A 20,695-nucleotide genomic window follows, 5' to 3' on the forward strand; every position below is an offset into this window, starting at 1 on the left:
CAAGATACTTTATATATATATTATATTTGTATGTATTGTGTTCACTGCCTTGCAATGTGGTCTGCTGTATCTATGTTTAATTAAGTAATCAAACTAACGATCATTGCCTTGATTGACATTGACTGCATATATCACCCATACAAATACAAGAAGGCTGCACATACTGTACACAAACATCTACTATAAGTTTATCAAGTCATTTATCATGTTAATCATTCAATATTTTATATCATGTTTGTTTGTTTGTTTTTTGTTATTTAATACAATTTATTTTGAGCTAACCGGCTTGTGCATGATGATATATAATATCTATGATCACTTGTCCCTGGTTGAACAAATAATAATGTTTAGTTTGGATTAAAATGGATGAACTTCATCAGTCCAATCTGTACAACTTGCCAGTACTTAAGTGTACTAAAAATTAAGTCATGTAAATCAAAATTATTCAGTAATAATTAAACGTCACTGTCTGTATTATCTGTGAATAAACTTGTTTAAATACAACAAATAGACATTGTAGTATTTAGTTCCATAGACCACACAGAAGAAAGATATTAGTTTGCCCCAGCAGGGGGAGCCCGAAGATCCCGCAAAGACTCGCGAGATCACACCCAAGTCTCAGGGTTTCTGTTGCTTTAACTCTCGCGGGATTTCCCACCTTCTTCCTCTTTCACTCCCTGTAGCCAACATGGCAGTCGGCAAGAATAAGAGGCTGACCAAAGGCGGCAAGAAAGGTGCCAAGAAGAAGATGTAAGTAGCCCATTTACCCTCAGCTACACCACACAGGCTTCGTGCTTTTCACCGGGGCCACTTGGGTGCGAGAAATGTGAAGGATGAAGCCGATTAGAGGTGGATGATCCGCGGGGAGGCTGGTGCTCGTCTCATCGTAGCCGGCCTCAGCGGCGCTGGAGCCCCGGTAGCATGCAGGCTAGTTTCAGTCTGAAGCGTGAAGTCACGGGTTAGGACGATTTAAAACTAACGTGTTTTATTTCAATGCGTTCGAGTGAGTTGATAAATGTGAGAGTTTAGCCTCGCGTGTGCAAACAGCGACGATATTTGCTAAATGTTAGCATGGTGTTAGCTTAGCGTAATCGTTAGCATGGCAGTCAAACTAGCCAACAGTTAGCTAACAGAAATGCTATTAAGACAACCTGGTTGTTTTGATTGATCTCCAGTGAGTTGGTTTGGTAAATGACAAACCCTCCGTGCTGGTTCACGCCAACTGGACTAGTTCCCGTAAGTCGGGTCATGGTTAACCGGTTTACCCGCAGCCAGTCAGCCTGCTCACAGGCGGTCTGATCTGTGCACTCACATGGACGCTGCTGACCTGTGGCTTGTAAATGCTCTGTCATGTAAACCTCCTCTCCTTCCTCTGCAGCGTGGACCCTTTCTCCAAGAAGGACTGGTACGATGTCAAGGCACCGGCCATGTTCAACATCCGCAATCTGGGCAAGACCTTGGTCACCAGGACTCAGGGAACCAGTAAGTCCTCATAGTTGTATTTAGTAATGTGTGTATTATTTAGCTGTGTTCTGTACATGGGGCTGCCATTAAGAATGTGTCTATAAAATGGGATGTAAATGAGCATTGGACATGTGAATATAAGACCATGCTTCCAATATGTTTCGTTGCCAAATGAGATTGATTGATTTTCTCTACCACATTTCCACCCATTCCACTGGTCATCATTACTCCCAGTGTGACAGGTCCACGTCGTTTCCCTTTTTAACTCGTTTCCCTTGCGATCATCCAGGAATTGCCTCCGATGGTCTTAAGGGACGTGTGTTCGAGGTGAGCCTCGCTGACCTGCAGAACGACGAGGTGGCCTGTCGCAAGTTCAAGCTCATCACCGAAGATGTTCAGGGCAAGAACTGCCTCACCAACTTCCACGGAATGGACCTGACACGTGACAAGATGTGCTCCATGGTCAAGAAGTGGCAGGTAATGGTTGTTTTAAATAGAAACTCTGGATCTCCATGTTTCATCGTAGTTAAAGTGCTGAATGACTTTGGCTACAATACTAAACCAATACTGGTTTAACATCAACTTATTAGTTCCTAAAATCTTGGTAACATGACAAGAAAAAATGTTGACAAGGTTGTTATCCTCAAAAAAGGTTAATGATTATGCAACCTTTGTTTTATAAGGAGAGAAATGGGTTGGTCTATTTTAGGAATAGTTATTTATGCACAGGTGATTTGTCACTGGAGCATCATTGGTATGAAGCTTTGGGTTCTCAGGACATTTTATGAAATGGCCATTGAAGAGTCTTCTCTAGGTGCTAAATCAACTCCAGTCAAATAACTGCGGAACGTTTATGTTAAAGAGCTTCTGGGTGCAACTAATGGGCCGATTAATAATAATAAATTCAATTGAATGGCATTGGTCGTTCATTTGAATTTGTCAAGTCTCTCCTTTCACTAATGGAGACAGAATTAAACATAATACATTGTTGGTTATCTAAGTATGAATCATGGGTATTTAAGGAGATTAATCATGATTTGTAACATGAACCGTTCTGAAAAAAAAGGGCAACAATTCTTATCAAAGTCTTGGAAACATTGTTCAAGAAGTTAATATATTCACAATTCCCAGGCTTAGTGGTTTGTTTTAACCTCCAAGGCTCGTTGACAGTTTTATGGTATCTTCATATTTATAAGGAGAAAAAACTTCATCAAACATTGACATTAAAGATTATGTATCCATAAAGTAGAAGGGTGTCTTCTGCTCGGTAGTGGTTGAGGATGAAAATATAGGGGCATTGAAACTTAGACACTTCAGCCATGACGAATTTGAGTTTTGGTTTCTATTTTCTAATCTCGGCAGACCACCATGCTATTTCAATGAGCTGAACAGGAAAGCAAAGTTGGCCATAAGGTGTAATTTTAAAAAAAATCTATCTTGGTTAAAAGCATCATATAAACTTGTTACTGCAAGAACTGCTTAAAAAAGCTGGATCGTTATGATTCTGTGAATTTTGTTTTATAGAATATACATTACATGACAAGTTTATATACACGATTCAATTGTGATCACATATTGAGAACAAAGAGAAATTGGTGAAGATGCAGCTCTGAAGTTTGATTCATCTTTCTAATTGGATGTTTTTCTCTCCACTCAGACTATGATTGAGGCTCATGTCGATGTCAAGACCACCGACGGCTACCTTCTGCGTCTGTTCTGCGTGGGTTTCACAAAGAAGCGCAACAACCAGATCAGGAAGACCTCCTACGCCCAGCACCAGCAGGTCCGTCAGATCCGCAAGAAGATGATGGAAATCATGACCCGTGAGGTCCAGACCAATGACCTGAAGGAAGTCGTCAACAAAATGTAAGTCATGTACAGTTTGTTTTATTACTGCATGTTCAAGGAATGTCTGACAGTGTTGTTTTAATTGGTGCAACATGGCTGCACTCATTGGATTTTGAGCTGTGACTGGATATAGATGTCTTTTGGTTTTGCTGATTTGAATTAGTTGTTGTTGTATTTTGGATTAATTTTGTTGTATGTTGTCGTATTCCAGGATCCCCGACAGCGTTGGCAAGGACATTGAGAAGGCCTGCCAGTCCATCTACCCTCTACATGACGTCTACGTCCGCAAGGTCAAGATGCTCAAGAAGCCCAAGTTTGAGTGTAAGTGAAACATAAATACTGGACTTCTTTTATTCCTCCATATTGTTTCGGCCCCATATGATCACCTGATTACTGCCCATGGAGGTCAGATGACATTCCCTCATGACAAAAAGCTGTCTTAGGCTCAATGACCTCAAAACACGTCTGAGGTGAAAGGTCGCTGCTTGATCACCGCAGTATTTCACTTAAACGTGTCATTTGTTAATATCCAGTGACTCTGACTTTTATGGTCGGACTGAGCTAAAAGCCTTTTGTCTTCTGTTGCAGTGGGTAAACTGATGGAGCTCCATGGCGAGGGTGGTGCCAGCGGTGCCGCAAAGACGACCAGTGACGACACTGGAGCCAAGGTGGAGAGGGCTGACGGCTACGAACCCCCCATCCAGGAGACGGTCTAATGCAAACACCCTGACAGATTTAATAAAAAATGTAAATGACTAAACTACCGTTTGTTCTTTTGTTTTAATTATAGAACTAATACATTTTGTGAATGTGGACAACACTTGCACAGACAAATCAGGAAGTTCAGTAACCCTCCAGAAACTTAGGCTGTATAGTTTTCAAAGATATACTTGCACAAAGTTTACATTATATGGTGTTATGTCACAAGTCTCCATTTAGTGCAAATCAGTGTAAATGAGCCTAAACTGCATGTGTCACACAAATTCTTCAGGTTTGCATCCTACTTATTTTAATTTTTTCATGTTACTGAAACAGCAAAAACTACACAGGGCATCTTGAGTTTGCAGTTCTAATCTGGTTTTACTCTTTATTAAATATTTCCATGTAATTATAGACCAGGTTATGAAAGACAATGACACTTTGTTATTGACAATATTTGTAGGTGGGGGAACAGGACATAGGGAGACAAACCACTAGATGGTGCAAATGGTAAAGAATACAGTTAAAGCAGCGTATTTACAGCCATATTTAATCCTACATATTTATTACATGATAAATTCAGTAAACACTTCATTTTTAAGTTAATGCTGCAGATGATACAAGATGTTGCACTAATTGGTAATAAGAACTACAGTTCACATAAGTCCTCCACTGCTGAAAGCTTGTCCTCAGGTTTAAATCCACTTGTGGTCATCTTTAGTGTCGCAGTTCTTTTTGTACTATCCCAGTACTTGCACATAGTTTTTAGGGACCATCGCTCGCTTCCCCCTCAAATCCCCCAGGAACCACTCTTCATCAATTGTCTCCAGGTTGGTTATAACATCCCCCATCTGTGACAGAGGAAGAAATGAGTGATTTTCAGATTGATATCTGTGCTTTTTGAATGTTAATGATGGGAACAAATAAATCAGTGTACCTGCAGAGAGAGCTCCTCATCACATTCTGATGTGAAGTTAAACAGAGCTCTGGCTCTTCCACCAGCTCCATTCTGTTGACTGTTAGATGACTGTGGACCTGCTGAGGAGAACATCCAGTACTGATCAATGACAAATCATGTTTGTGACAAACAGTGTTAAAGCTGAAACTGGGTAGATAACTGACACCAAATGTTTCTGCAGATATTTAAAAAATCTTTCACTGTTTTACTGTTCACACAAACTAAGAACAATATCTACTCCTAAATCCTCAGTTGTGAGTATTTGCAGTTTTTCGTTGAAGGATGAAATAGTAAACTGAATATCTATGAGTTACACTGTTAATCAAACACAGTAAGTAAATGTCTATTTGAGCTCTGGTTAATTGCCTTGGCCAGTTTTCACCATTTTGTGTCTTGATTAATCGTCAGAATAACCAGCAGACTCATCAATAAAGACTAAAGTAATTGTTAGTTGCAGCCACAGCATCAGTCGTGTTTGTCACTATTAAAGGCCAATAAACATTTGAGTTAAAGATGAAAAAATGTGACTATAGTTCACCAAAACACTAACGAAACATTTAACACCAGTTTCTAACCGCATGGCAGCTCTGTAACACTCACTGATGCCGCTGCAGACAACAGCACAATAACATCGACAAAGCACCACTGTGAGAACTTCATACCTGTGCTGCTCTCAACAAAAGCCCTGGGGAACATGCCCTCTCTGCCGCTGAGCCGGCCACAGCTCCACTCAGCATTAATGTGCTTGGTGAGCAGGATGCAGTCGCCCTGCTGAAAGGACAGGTCCTCCTCCGACCTCCCGCTGTAGTCGTACAGAGCCACCACCCAGTCCACGCTGGACTGAGAGGCCTGCAAAGCAAAATTAAACAAAAGAAGAGAGCTGAATTTTTGTTTTTTGTATTTACTTATCTTAAACCAACATCTTCTCTACTGATGTCACTGCATTTATTTAAGAACTGGTTACCTGAGCAGGTTTGGCAAACTCTGTATTTGCTGCTGGAGAGGCAACCATGCCTGTGGAGGGAAAATAGGTCAAGGTTATTAAAAATGAAAAGCATGAATCTGGCGTTATCATTAGTGTTGCATGCAAAGTCTATGTAGTAGCTTCCATGGAGGATGCAGAGGTCAAGCAAAAAGCTGGACTAAAAAAGATAGTTGTTGGGAAATAGAAACCAAGTTGTGAGGTGTTTATTGTAGTTATACTTTAGATAGTAGTGTTGACTTTATAATCACTCGTTGATTCCTAGAAAACATGACATCGAAACTGTATTTCTGAACTCCAGGCTACAGTAAGTGTGTGTGAGGGCCTCAGGTTCACTGTTGAGTTGAGAGACCTTCAGTAAACAGCTTTCTAATGAAACAGAAGCAGATTCCTGACATGCCACTGAGGGAAATGCAAACACAAAGGAAAAAGATGGAGAGAGGCTCTTCACTCACAGACACTGCCACTCTTTTGTTTCAGAGATTCAGACGTTAACATGTTGACGGAATGTAAATATTCCCATTTAAGACAAACTCAAGTACCAGTCAACTCAATTGCTCGGATACAAAAAGAAGTACAGTGACTCTCAGGTTCCTTAAATTCTGCAACAAATCCGTCATGTTTTGATTTAGAACTAATGAAAGCTATTGAAGGCACATATAAATGTGGAGTCACTACTGAATCCACATCGTCTCCGCTACACATTGGTTGAAGTTACAGGTTTCTAGCTAAAAAATCCTACCCCACTAATAATATCCTGGGAAATCTCACAATGTTAAGGAAAGTGATTTAAAAAGAGAATCCTGGATTTGCCCCCGTGTCAGATCCACACCTAAATTGAATGGGTTCTTTCTTGGTCACATCCCATCCCTCCACCAAGTTTTATAGAAATCTGTACATTGTTGTGTAATCCTGACAAATAATCTAATGAATAGGGGTGGAAACATAACCTCCTTGATAAATGGACTTAGTTTTGGAGCATTCACGTCATCATACCTGGCAGGGGTATACCCCTGGGCATTGTCTGCTGCCGACTGGGAGGTGGAGGCAGATCTTCAACCACCTCCACGAAGTTAAGAGGGAAGATCCCAGTGACGACGCCGTTCTGTCCCCGAGCCCAGTCGTCTCCGACGTACTCCTTCAGCTGGATCACATCCCCCTCCAAGAACGTCAGCTCGTCACTGTGCTCCCCCTCAAAGTCGAACCTCGCCACGCAGCGTGGACCACTTCACAGGATACAAAAACACTTCAGGTTAGCTTAGGTGAGGCTGTAAAGACCCGTGCAAAGATTTTATTGTCTAAAAATTGTACCTGGCTGTTGCAGGTGGAGGCTTCGGTTTCCTTTCAGGGAGGGTTTTTGGTGAATCTGACTGTAAAGAGAATTTAAAATGTATTACTTATTTCAAGGAATCTTTATCCATTAAATACATTTATAAATAACCAGCCTTATTGCAATAGTTCAAACTTACCAAGACTTGGACATAATTGACAGGAAAGAAACCAGTGGATCCCCGACAGGTTCCTCTGTACCAGTCGCTGTCCACCGGCTCCACCATGGTCACAACATCTCCTTTTCTCAGACCCAGCTCTCCTGGACCCTCTGTGAACAGAAAATAAACATCAGTTATCTAATGGCATCAAACAAATATCCAAACTTATACAAAAACGTCCAAATCCTTGTTCGGGGTTGTTTTCAGACAAACCGTGTCTTTGTTTTAAGAATGAACAGGCACGAAAAAAAGAATAATGTGCTTCCAGTCTTTATGGAAGCACAGTCACACTGTCAAACGTATTTTAACCTATTTTTACAACATCAAATAACTAATTGAAACTAAATTTATCAGAAACATGAACACAACTAACTAAAATGAAAGAAACCATCTTTGAGAAAAACTGATACGACGTGTACTTTGACTGTTTGGTTTGGTCCATGAGACAGGGTTTATAACCTATACTGCCACCAGCCACCAGGGGGCGATCAATATGATTTGGCTTAACTATTTATACATCTTTATATACAGTCTATGGCTCAGTTATATACATATTCCATTGTTTATATGTATATATAATTACATGTTTTAATATGTGTTTAAAAAAAGAATATTATAAAAGATCCCAGATGATTAAAGGGCCGTAACAGGAACTCCAAAAAGAAGGTGGAATTTCAAAGTAAAAGCCACCATATGTTAACAGGACCTTACCAGAAATCCCTAATACAGAATGGATTATGTGTTATTTCACAATCTCAGTCAGAATAAACGGATGTATCACCTGGGGTGAAGTCATGTATGACCTGCATCTTTAGCCCATCACCGTCTCCGCCTGCAGCGCTTGTTGCGGAGCCCTGTTCAGAGACAATAAAGATGTAAATGTGAGGCTCAAGTATCAGGAACATGTTTTCTTTACTCATGACTGAAGGATAAGTTACCTGTGGTGGGGACACGTCTGCGGTAAGAGGAGTTATAACCATCATGCGAGACTTGGGGACCCGTCCTCTGATGTCTCCGACCTGGCACTCGAAAGTATTATGGTCAATCTCCGCCAGCAGGAGAAGAACTTCGTTTTTCTATTGACAAAGAGGAAAACAAAGGTATTAGATTTCAGTCGGTCCAGAAAATGTATGTGTTATGTGTGAAGTAATCCACTTTTATGTCGAGGAAATGTGAAAGTCGGGGAAACTAGTTTGGTCACCTGAAGTGACAGCTCCCCTGTGTTGCTGCCGTTGTAGTCATGGGCTGCAATTCCATGGGGAAGTTCAAGCTGGTGAGAGAAAGCAAAAAGTAAATGGAACATGCGCTCATCGTGGTGTATAAGAAACAGGATTGCAGCACAGAGCCGTGCAGTGGGATCTGTCTCACAGTGTATTTGTTGTAGAGACGGTGGCCCGGCTTGGGCCTCGGAGGTAAGACGGGTCTTTTCCCGCGGGGCTTCTTAGCCTGTGGTTTAGGAGAAACGTCCCATGGTACTGACTGGGATCGACCCGCGGCCTGGAGGTTGGGTGGGGGAGGTCTTCCCGGGCCTGGTTTGGCTGGAGGTGGGCGAGGTGGGAGGTTTTTGATTGTGCTAGCCCTCCTAAGGTGCAACGACATCATCAAGGTGAGAGGTGAAAACATCTTTATTAAGTGAAACTAACATTTCAAACACTGGACGATTTACTCCTCTCGCTTACCGAGGCGGTAGCGATGGCTCTGGTCCAAATTGGAAAGAGTCCTGCGGAAGATTAAGGATTTTCTTTATGAGCACTAAAACAGACTCATTGAACGGTTTACAGTCGTGGAAACCATAGTAACCATGCAGCAACAAAAAGCATTCAGACAGAGACGACAGTAGTTTGTTTGTGGAAAGCAGAGGAAATAAAGCAGGTGAGATCAGCTGACAGACAAGATAAACACGACAGAGAAACTTTCTCGACTAGAAATGCACCAGAATAAAATAGCCTTATTTATTAGTATTAATAGAATAGCCCTTGTACCACAGACTGTATATAAAGACGGACAATTAATCTCTTCTTCCTCCTACTTTCCATAAATGAAACTCTAACTCTTGCACCGATACACTTCACCCCATGTTCATAACATCAAATATGAAATTCGACTTGTATGTTGACTTTTTAGTTTGGCCCATGTCCCATCCACTAACAATGGAGGAGGTGAGATGTGTGAACTATAATGTGGCCAGCCACCAGGGGGCGATTGAGACACTTTGGCTTCAATTTTGGGGAGCTGTCATATCATCCATCTTTACATACAGTCTGTGAATTATACAAAATACAACTGAGGGAAACTGCTCCTCAGATTTTTAAATGAAATTAATGGAACAAAGCATTTTATTTAGGCTTAAATGCATGTAAGGTCAAGAAGTGTTTGTGTGTGAGTTTCATATTTTATACCTTCTGGAAATCTTACCTGTGAAGGGAGGGCGGGTGTGGAGATCTGCTTGTGGATGACTGAGGAGCTCATGGAGCCCACAGGCCTCTGAACAGGGAGAGGAGGAGCACTGTCCTGAAGAGTATCTGAGACTGAGAAGAGACGTGTCTTTACTATGATGTACTGAAAACACCTGCTCCATTACCAACACAGGTGTAATGTCAACAACTCACAAACAGGCATGCGTGAACAGACCATGAGTCATGTGACGTGTTGTGGACTCACATGAGGCAGTTTTAATGGGGACCCTGATGGTGGTTGGTCTCCTCGTGATACTCTGTCTGGGGAAAGAGACTCCGTTACTGTCCACACTGCGCTGAGGCTCCACTGGGACGTGATCTGAGGAAAAAGACACCTTCACTATTTACAGCAAACACCTCTTTGAAGTGAGGAGTAAAAACAACCCCTGCAGCACACGTTAATGCACTGTTATCTGAACGAGCATTTGTACTTGATAAGTGCTCTTTGAGTTTTCTCACACTCGTTCACGTAGATCATTTGGAAACATTTCTGGTGTTGTTTTTCCGCAATTAGCAGTGTGCGTTTCTATATTTACATGTGTTGTGACTTTTTGCAGTGCATGTGTCATCAAATGGATGAAGTTGTTTTCTTAATTTGCATGTGTTTTCTTATTTTGCAGTGCGTTGATGTCTCTCAGCCACCGTAGCCTATAGGGTTAGGGTTAAATGACTGTGGGTATGATTGGTTGTATGTCGGACCTATGAGACGCTGACAAACTATCCAGAATGTACCACTTTATCTTGACTAATGTCAGCTGGGATTGGCTCAAACCTCCCTTGACCCTTGAAGGATAAGCGGGATAGATAACGGATGGAGGGATGGAGATGTTTATTCGGATTGAGGCACATCCCTTTGTCACATTGTTTTAAAAGGTGCTTAATATAGAAAGAGTTGTCAAACTAATCTAATCCGCTGTAATAAGAAAATATTAATTTTATATTATTTTCAACAAACCAACTTACTTGATAGCGTGTTCACATACTCGTTCTCAGTGAACATGGAGGCTGAGTTGTGGTTGTTGAAGTTCAGGTTTGGTTTGAGAGGCTCTTTAAAGGGCTTCACTGGAGGTGCAGGAGGAATCGGTGAAATCTCCCCTTCGTCGATGCTGTCGGCTCTGGTCAGTAAAGGAGGACGGGATCTGCCTGGGACCGCCCCCTTTTTGTGTAAAGTCTCGAGCTCCTCTTTTATCGACAGCCCCACTGGTTTTTTAGGGGGCTGAGGTCTCGGGTCCGGTTCCTGGATTTGGGCTGATTGTACGGACAAGAAGTTTTGGTAGACATCATCTGCGCTGTGGTTGAACTGAGGTTTGAGTGCCACAGAGGGTTTGGCAGCAACTGCAGGTTTGCCAACGGCCTTCCTGGGTCGAGGCTCTGGTTTGACTGGTTCAGCCACATTTCCCTCCTCCGTCTGGCTCTCGAAGGCCTGGATCCGGGCACGGATGTTACGTTGACTCTTGTTGGCGTTCATCTCGCCAACAGCATCTTCACCCGCAGAGGCCTCGTCTGATTGGTTCTCCTCACACTGGTTCTCTGAACCAAAGGCCTCTAATAATTCCTGTAAATATGTATTTGAAGATAAGTCCTCGGAATCAGAGGGAACGGCGTCACTGTCTTCACTGAGTTGGACCAAAGACTGAACTTCGACCTCCTCTGAAATCACCGGCTTTCGGGATTTTCTACGAGGAAGCGGAACTGGGCATTGACGGGGTTCGGAGTTTGAAGAGGAGGGAGAAGTTTCAGCTGGAATGTCCCAGTGTACAGTCACAGATCTGGTGTGAGGGGGATCTGCTCGGTTGGGTTGTTGTACGTCAGATTTAGATCCACTGTGATCCTCAGTGTTGGTGGATGTAGTATTTGTTCCCACAGTTTCAGAGAGCAGTCCTCTGTCCGCTGGCTTCAGCAGCGACGGCCTCGGTGGCTTCTTTGGTTTTTTAACTGGAAACAAAAGTGAACAAACATCTTGAGAAACCGACTGAAACTTGGAACTTCTTGCCACCAGTAGTGATTCTTGTGTCTCACCGGCAGATCTTTTCTCAGCCGACTGTGGAACCGCACTGGTTTGTGGGACGGGGGCGGCGGCGTCTTCCCTCTCAGGGTCGGTCTGTGTGGCGCTTGTAATGGTCCAGCGGGGGGCTGCAGTGGGCCTGACGACGTGCTCCTCCTGGGTCTTCTCCTGGATCACCTGGTCATAGGATGGTGGAGGCTGAATCATGAAAGACACACATGCACACACACACACACACACACACACACACACACACACACACACACACACACACAATAATAATAAATTATAACAATTATTTTGGAGGAGGGACTTTGACTCGTTACCTATACTATACTTTTAAAATACTTTCAAATTCTGGCAATTGATGCTTAAAACATAAGTTAATACTGTGCTTGGTTTGTATATTCATTATTTCGTAAGAACTGTTTGGTTCTTTTTGGCAGTTTTGGTTCTGACTCGGCCCTTTGCTGCACGTCTGCCCTACTTTCTCTCCACATTTCAAACTTACTCTGTCCTGTCATTAGAGGGAGAAATCGAAAGGAAGAACTATTCTTGGAAGCCACAGCAAATACACACCCAGAGAAACCGCCACAAACAGGTTTATATCAAAGAATGAAAGCATTGTTCCTTTATGAAAATCACACATGTGGATTCAAAGTCTGTACCTGGGAGACGGTCTGGACGTCTGCCGACCAGCCTGACTGAGGAGAGGGCGGAGGGAAAACCACAGAGGATCCTGCTGGGAACCAGTTGCTACTGATCAGAGGTTCAGCTGAGACGATGGTGATCTCTGGTCGCCTGAAAGACAAACCAGAACGAACCATCAGGACCTGAAACACGACCAACATACATCTACACATCCACTTCCAAGCTACTGTCAACATGTTGTTTTTCTCTTATCGTATACCTGGTATTTCTGCAACATTCAACACACTAGATATTAATTCAGAGGACATGAGTGAGAGTAAGTAAACATGAACAGACATTGATTGAAACTGTTTAAATTACCTTCTGTCTCTGGCCTGGTCGCTCTGAGAGGTTGTTCTTGCTGAAGAAAGCGAAATAAAGGTGAAATAAACCTGTGTATTGGTTTGATTTACATCGGCAAATATCACGTTATTAAGACACAACCTTCATGCTTTACTACTCTTCTGATTGGAGCTATGTAGATCTCACTTTAAACAACCCATGATACCATTGTCAAGTATCTGGAGGAAATATTTAGATAAAATTGTACATAATAACCACAAAAGAACTGCTACATTATTAGTAAATAACTCAAATAACCAATTCTGAATTTTCATTTTCAACAAACATCTCTTTTAAACAAAGACTTCCAACAACAAACTTACTTCGTTTGATAGCAGCTCGTATAGAAGACAGAGGACCTTGACTGAAAAACACAGGAAAACCATTCATCAGTGTGGTGTGGGACACGTACAGACCAGAGTGTGTTCATACCTGTGTGGTGACTCAGTTAAAAGAAAGGGACTCGCCCCTGGTCAGTGCTGTTCCAAAGACTCATACAAGTACTGTATATACCTTTGAAGCCGATTTATGCAAAGATATAAGATTTAAAATAGCATCTTAACTACAAGGAGAGATAAAGGAAACTGGATATGAAAAGGTAAGAGCTGTAAAAAAATGTAATAAATGAAATAAATTGATTGAGAAAGGTAAAAACAAAGAAAAATGTCAGACACTACTTTTATATTTTGATTTTTTAAAATTCTATTAATCAATTTGATGCAGTAATTTATGCTATATGCGCATTTAGTATTCATTATAATTGCTAAAGGGGTAAATATATACTGAACTATAGAAGAGGAACATGTGAATAAAAGCAGATAAGAAAAAGAGAAGAAACATGAATATTATATAAATAAAATATATAAAGAATCACTTAGACATTTTAAATTCAAATCATCTCCAGACAGAAACTAACCGCTTCTCGTCTTCGTTATCCTCGGGCTGTTTTCCTCACGGAAGATGTCGACGTATTATTTTCCAAATCCTTTAATATCATTACTTCACGCAGCACTGTCATCATGTTACGATTCCCCTTCTTTTTTCTCTTTCGCTCTCTCTCTCTCTCTCTTTATTAAGACCTGAGGTTGTTTCTCTAATCCGCGTCACCACCAACGTAAACAGGAGCAGGCTCGTCGTTATCCTGCTCATTAAGAACTGTAAGGCTGTCGCAGGGTGACATGAACTATCAGGGGAAAGAGAATCCTCTCTCTCCTCCTGGGTCCACGTGAGAACCGGGAAACACACGGATCTTAAAGGCGGAAGACATCCCGTGTGTTTTTATGAGAAACTATCTTTAAATTATTTTCTTGCTCTCTCTCTCTGTCACTAATAATAATAATAATATTAATTATTATAAACATTATTGATATAGCACTTTCCGTTGATCCATTTCCAAATCTTTCAATATCAAAAATAAGGTTCCTTTCATCTCAAGTGCTATATATATATATAAATTCATCCAATTTAATCGCCATGAAAATAACATGGATAGTTCCTTTGATGCTTTTGAGGGTAAACATGTGCTTTATAAGGAAGAAATAACACCAGACAGGTAGATCAAATTAGAACAGGAGTGCAGGGTCATCTAAGGCTGTGAAAGTGAGCAAGAATAGTTTTAAATCAATAAGGAATTCAGCGGAGACAGTTGTAGGGGGGATGTTTTGAGATTTCTGATCAGTCTGCTGGATGTTATTTGACATTTCAGGAAGATAAGCACCGGCAAACTGGTGGAATTAGTAAACAAATCAATTCTCCTGCTGACGTCCTCTCTGTCAGTCAGTCAGTCAGGTTTGATCAGCTCATTGTTTGGTCCATTCACAACCTCATCATCAGCAGATCTGACCGTTAAAGAGACAGTGAGTCTGATCCCAGCTCCACACACACACAGCCACACGCGCACACACACACACACACACACACACACACACACACACACACACACACAGGCTTGAGCTACTGGAGCTTCAGGTCCAAATATATAAACCCACAGGTCGAGGAGAAAGAACTCACCTGCAGTGTAAATGCTCTGGTTTGGTTCTTTCAGGACGATCTGGGGGAGGAAACAGTTTCATAAGTGATGAGCAGCAGAAAACATATCAACGACATATGGAGGCTATCAATCATCAATAACAAAAATCATACTCAAATATTACCATTAACCACTTGATGTCCAATGATTTGCTTCATCAGCCACAATGAATATAAACATGAATACACAGTTAAGATTCATAGTTAGAACTCACAGTGTGTGAGTAAATCATTAACTTTATTATGTGGAGACAACAGAAGACATGTTGTCTGGTCTTCTATAGACAAAGGGACATTTTGTCATTGTGTAACTTTATTTTATGTCACATATTGTATTGGCCGGCTCGAATAGGTTTGGAGCAGGAAAAAAAAAACATGGTTTATTGTTTACTCTACTCTCAGTTTTTCAGTTATATAAACGTATATAAACAGCTAACATTAGCCATCGTAAGCTACTGGTCAGACCAGAACAAGACTGTGGAGAGGGTTTGTATTTAAATGACTTCATTTAGACTTTCATATATATATATATATATATATTTGAAAGTCTGACTAGATTAGGACAGTGTGAACTAGAAACACCTCACCCCGACCAGTCGGATCAACAATTAAATCTTGATGAACCAGTTACATTTACTGTAAATGAACCAGTTAATGTCACAAAGGTCACAAATCATCAATGGTTCCAGAGCTGCGACACATTTCAAATCATTTTCACTGAAATCTTGTGCCGTCAAAACATCTGTTTAATATCTTCTGATTCCTTATCAGCTGTAAGATAAACAGATAAACTGATACACAGACCACAGCAGCTGACTATGACCCAAAAGACGAAACAATAACACAATTTAACTGAACTGGACGTCATTAAAAATAGATAAATACGGTTTTGTGTCAGCGTGGTTGACGGGGATATATGTGACACTGGTTAAAAAGGTACATCAGAAATGATTCCCATTCAAATCACAAAAATGTGCCAGTCACTCCTTCACTTCATACCTAAATCAAACAACAGGTTCATTAGTTAGCAGTTGGGCTAAGGAACAATATCAGTAAAACAAACAGTGTAATCTAACAAGAGGCAGTTTCCTTATTAAAGAGTGAAACCTGTAGAGACACTGACGAGGCTGTGGTTGAAATCAGCTCAGTTGCTGTTGTTGCCTCTGGCCTGAAACCACGAGCTCGTCTGCAGTCACATCCACCTGTCACACCTGTTACTCATCATGTGCCTCAGTCCCACTCACTCAGGTTTCACTTTGGAAAAACATGCGAGAAAAGCAGCTTCTCTGCTTTCAATCAATGAGAAAAGACACAGATTCAATCTGGAGTTTGAAATAAAGTCACTTCCTTGCGGCCGTGTGGAGCGAGAGTGTGGAGGTGGATGAACTATAACCCTGAACACAACTTTTCTCATATAACAAAACCCTTACCTGTTGTGATGAGTTAAATAGTAAATCTGTCGGTACATTTCCATTAAGATCCGTTCTCCCGGTTCAGCGACTGACTGACTGAGTGTGTGTGTGTTTCAAAGAACCTGACGCTGTAGCCGTCACACACCCACAGACAACAGAGAGGAGAGGGAGGGCCCTGTGATATCTCACCTCTCCTGTGTTTACGCGCCCAATCTCATGAACTGGAATGTGGCTATTCAGGAAGTGTTGGTGTTACCACAGGACACCGTCCCTGTCATTTGCCTACGAGTGAGAGGTCATGGTTATATTCAGGTGACTCTGTGACACTCATGACCATGAAAAGAACATTTCTTTAGGATTATCCTCAAAAGCTGAAGTTGAATATTTTTAGAGGAGCTGAAAACTGGAGAGGGATTATGAATGTAAAGGGTAGTGTTGCTTTTATATACAACTGAAGGCTGTGAAATTATTTGTGAGCATCATTTCACAAGCTCAAAATAATATTTGACTCCGTAAAGACCATAGAAAGTGGCAGTAGAGGGAGAGATGGCCTTGACAATCAAATGATATATGAGTATGGACTGAGATAAATGATGGAATTAAAGGACAAGGTGAAACCCTTCCAACAAAATGTCTGGGAAGAGTCAGAAAGGCCAAGGCAAACTGTGGAAGTAAGCTAAAATCAGAGATAGAGAAAATGCTGTATTACTTATATTAATGTGATCTCCTAAATGTGTATTTAAAAAAAAAAATCCAGATCCATGAATTATTCCCTGGGAAATTGAAGATGTCAAAAAATGCCACGATGTTAAAGAAAGTGATAAAAAAAAAGATTTGTCTGGAGCGACGCCAAACTTTTATGGATTCTTTTTGGCCCGTGTCCCATCAGTCTACCACGCTTTGTGGAAATCTGTTCAGTCGGTTCTGTGTAATCCTGCTGGCAAACAAACGGACACACACACACACACACACACACACACACACACACACACACACACACACACACACACACACACACACACACACACACACACAAACACACAAACAAACAAACCAGCAGGGATGAAAAAATCGATTAAAAAAACAGTAAATATTCCTAAATCCACTGCATCTCTATAAAGAACTCACACAGATTTAGACTCTGCTTTTTATAACTGATAATATTCCCTTACCACTCACACATTGGAAAACCTGTGGACGATACACTAAAGTGGGAGGTGGCCTCCTTCTGACAGTTTCAGGGGAGATTCAGTGAATTGAAGTTTTAAAACATTAAACTCAATATCAAAACGAGATCAGGAAGAATGTCCTAAATGTGAGTGATCGTCGGTTAAAGAGATTTGAGAATAGTTTTGAGAATAGTTTCTGTTTTTAGCCAAATAGTCAACTGAGAACTGAGGTGTGAGGGGGAGCTTTGTCTTTGAGAGGTCTCACTTTTTCCTTCTAAATAAACATTTGACCCCTGCCCTGACCCGTGACCTGGCGAGCCCCCTCGTGCTGTTCTGAATCATAATCCAAATCAGTGAGTATCTCCTGGTACTCGTCGGCCGTGGACACCTGGAACAACCCTGTCAACACAGGAGGAAGCTGCTGAAGTCAGCAGGACTGATTTCGCCTCACAGCCGCGCTGTCACTTGAACACATGCTGACATTACTCAGCACAACAGCAGCCGTCGGTGCAGAGCAGCTGGTGAAACGGCAACAAAGGGAAAGAAAGAAAAACAGTCCCAGCCTCTGTGTGTCGCGTTACAGCAGAAACTCACAGTGGTGAAGCAGCAGATCCAGAATCAGTTACCAACAGGTTTGTGCGGGTTTGAGGACGAAGCCGTGCACATTAGACGTGTCGTATTTAGCATGATGTCTGGAACATGCTGAGATGAAAACACCACATTCACAGGTTTGAAATGAAAAGGCACGATGGCCAAAATGTCAATAGCTGTGTTAAAATCCAGAAACTGATTTGTCCTCACTTTAAGAAAACAGGACAGAGTGATTCTGACAGATCAGGGTTCGCACGGCGTCAGCAGCCAACATGGACGTTTAGTCAGAGAAGATTAGAAGGTGAGAGAACAGACGAGTGAATCACAGTGGAAACTTACTGAAATATGACCAATGCAGTGATGGAACGTGTTTTTAACGATGATTTGAAAGGTTGAAAAACCAACAACACCAGCTTGTTCACATTGAGACCGACAGACGTGCCCATCCGGCAGCAGGTGGGGTCGGGGTGGGGTATTTTTAGGATGGAGCTGGGACAGTGGGTGTAGATATTTGGGCACAGGGGAGTTAGAGATGTAAAGTACTTTCACACAAGGTGTTTCTAAGAACAACAAGGAGCAAAGAAAGCTGTTATAGTCGTGAGGAACCTCTATTGTGAAGCTTCATTTCTCTTGTAATCTCCTATATCCGGCTAGTGGCTGCTAACAAAACCTAGTGTTTGTTTAGTAAATCACGTAAGTCAGAACTGAAAGGAAAGAGCGAGCTGTTTCCTCTTCAGCCACAAACGACACGTGTCACCGTGACGTGTAAAGTTTTGGGTAAAAGTCGTGCAGTGAGACAGACTGGTTCTCAGCTCTGTGCAGAAATCCACCAGAGGGGTGTGTGATGATGAGAAACGGAGACGACACCCAAGGTCGGTATTAACGATGGAACACAGGTTTTTCAGTGATATAATTACAAAGTATTTGTGATGATTTCTACTGGTGTCACACCACTGCAGACTGATCGAGTCATTGTGTATCATTGACAGAGGGTGTGTAGGTGTGTGTTTGATTCCCTGGGTATGAATGAAACCATAAATCAAACAGAATGAAACCAAAACGCTGTTCTATCTTGTTTCGTGTGTAAAATGACAAAAGAAAAACGTTGGGCTCCATAGTCACTTACAATGTTGAGATGAAAACATACCAGTCAGCTTTATATATATATATATCTTGAAGCTAGTGACTGGCTGTAAGACATAAAGTCTAACAGTTGTGTGTCTGATAAGAAATACAGGAGCATAAGAGGTTCAAAGTTCAAATGCACATGTGTTTCAGAGTTCATTCAGTTCATTGACTTCATTAATACGGCAGTTTGTCCAAAACAAGCCAACGGAGGTATTCTTATTCATCTAATATTATAAGAATATAAGAGCTATAATATGATATAAAGGTATTTGTCTGTGTGAACAGATCAATTTTATGTTTTAAAGTGTGTATCTGTCCATTCATTAACTGAACAAAGGCCAATCTGTCTGGTTGACTGGATGCTCCAGGTTTCCATTTCTTCTCACAGTAAAAATGTCATTGAGTCATTAAAGGACCATCCCAGTGTTTTAGTTCCCTACCTGCAAATCATATATATTTATCTTTTTATAATATCTAATATATCATGTTACACAGTTGTCTACTTCATGTTTCAAGCCAATGTGGCAGATTTCCCTTGGTTTCATTTCTTTAATCTGACTCTTCAAGTTGTTTATTCCATTTTTGGACCTTTGTTAGGCCACTTTATTCTTGTGTTCCACTTTATTCTTGTGTTCCACTTTATTCTTGTGTTCCACTTTATTCTTGTGTTCCACTTTATTATTGTGTTCTAAAGCAGCAGACGTACAAAGACAACCTACGAGTTTACAACTTAAATCACACAACCGACACAGCTTTGACCACAGAGAATAAAACAGGTTGGATTATAACTATGCTGGATTCAACAGGTTTTAAAGACTCTAATAGATCCTCACACACTACAGAAATGAATGGAAACACTGGATGTCTGACACTGTAGGGAAATGCACCCAGTGGGGTGACCAATCACAACTCTCTGCTTTAACAACAGATAATAAGCTGGGGGCACATGATAAACCGTTATTTGTTCACACACACACACAACACACACGCACACACACTCTCTACCTGATGTCTGGCCTCTGTCCCGCACATCTCTGCGCTGCGCCTCGTTCTCATCTTCACGCAAAGCTTCATCCATCGCGATTTAACACAGTGTTGAGATTTAAAACAGATAAATAAACCGACAATAAGAGTTTGGAGAGTTTGGCCGCAGTCGGTCTCTCTTCCATTCGTCCACACGGTCGATACCAGCGGCCGCTGTCCACTGAGCACTGGGAGTTTCAGCTCGTCCTGCCCACAGCAGCACCGTCCCTGGTCTGCCCTGCACTGGGTGGGTGGTGCCACACACACACACACACAAGCACACACACACACACACACACACACACACACACACACACACACACACACACACACACACACACCACCATAGAAAAGGTTTTTTTTAAGTTTCTCAACATTTTGTTCATTAGTTTGGGTTTGTTATGGAAGTT

At 41.6% G+C, this 20,695-nt stretch overlaps 2 protein-coding genes across 3 annotated transcripts; one reads left to right on the forward strand and one right to left on the reverse strand.

The window, feature by feature from the left end:
* Positions 1 to 610: 610 nt before the first annotated feature.
* On the forward strand, positions 611 to 4,072 carry rps3a (ribosomal protein S3A). The gene is made up of 6 exons (XM_035179480.2): positions 611 to 750; positions 1,379 to 1,482; positions 1,754 to 1,941; positions 3,122 to 3,330; positions 3,524 to 3,633; positions 3,901 to 4,072. The coding sequence occupies exons 1-6, from the start codon at positions 689 to 691 to the stop codon at positions 4,026 to 4,028; spliced, it is 801 nt and encodes a 266-aa protein (XP_035035371.1). The 5' UTR covers positions 611 to 688; the 3' UTR covers positions 4,029 to 4,072.
* Positions 4,073 to 4,372: 300 nt separating this feature from the next.
* sh3d19 (SH3 domain containing 19) lies at positions 4,373 to 20,503 on the reverse strand. 2 transcript variants are annotated; one of them, XM_047343998.1, is made up of 21 exons: positions 20,268 to 20,503; positions 14,945 to 14,984; positions 13,258 to 13,298; positions 12,914 to 12,953; positions 12,571 to 12,703; positions 11,917 to 12,079; positions 10,861 to 11,832; positions 10,103 to 10,216; positions 9,857 to 9,969; positions 9,121 to 9,161; positions 8,810 to 9,023; positions 8,643 to 8,711; positions 8,380 to 8,517; positions 8,223 to 8,295; positions 7,421 to 7,551; positions 7,263 to 7,321; positions 6,948 to 7,177; positions 5,934 to 5,983; positions 5,632 to 5,818; positions 4,949 to 5,049; positions 4,373 to 4,862 (listed from the first exon to the last, which is right to left on the reverse strand). In XM_047343998.1, the coding sequence occupies exons 1-21, from the start codon at positions 20,338 to 20,340 to the stop codon at positions 4,752 to 4,754; spliced, it is 3,093 nt and encodes a 1,030-aa protein (XP_047199954.1). In that variant the 5' UTR covers positions 20,341 to 20,503; the 3' UTR covers positions 4,373 to 4,751. The 2 variants fall into 2 exon arrangements, with proteins under 2 accessions (XP_047199954.1, XP_047199951.1); XM_047343995.1 differs by having other exon boundaries at positions 11,917 to 12,100.
* Between the last annotated feature and the right edge of the window lie 192 nt (positions 20,504 to 20,695).

Source organism: Hippoglossus stenolepis, chromosome 2, assembly GCF_022539355.2.
Source record: "Hippoglossus stenolepis isolate QCI-W04-F060 chromosome 2, HSTE1.2, whole genome shotgun sequence".
Taxonomy (NCBI): Eukaryota; Metazoa; Chordata; class Actinopteri; order Pleuronectiformes; family Pleuronectidae; genus Hippoglossus; species Hippoglossus stenolepis.

Coding starts and splice junctions, on each gene's coding strand:
- sh3d19 (XM_047343995.1), bottom strand. CDS start 20,340: ATGGATGAAGCTTTGCGTGAAGATGAGAACGAGGCGCAGCGCAGAGAT. Junction 14,985..20,267: donor GGACAGAGGCCAGACATCAG/GTAGAGAGTGTG, acceptor TTCCTCCCCCAG/ATCGTCCTGAAAGAACCAAA. Junction 9,970..10,102: donor CCCCATTAAAACTGCCTCAT/GTGAGTCCACAA, acceptor GTCTCTTCTCAG/TCTCAGATACTCTTCAGGAC.
- rps3a (XM_035179480.2), top strand. CDS start 689: ATGGCAGTCGGCAAGAATAAGAGGCTGACCAAAGGCGGCAAGAAAGGT. Junction 1,942..3,121: donor CCATGGTCAAGAAGTGGCAG/GTAATGGTTGTT, acceptor CTCTCCACTCAG/ACTATGATTGAGGCTCATGT. Junction 3,634..3,900: donor CAAGAAGCCCAAGTTTGAGT/GTAAGTGAAACA, acceptor CTTCTGTTGCAG/TGGGTAAACTGATGGAGCTC.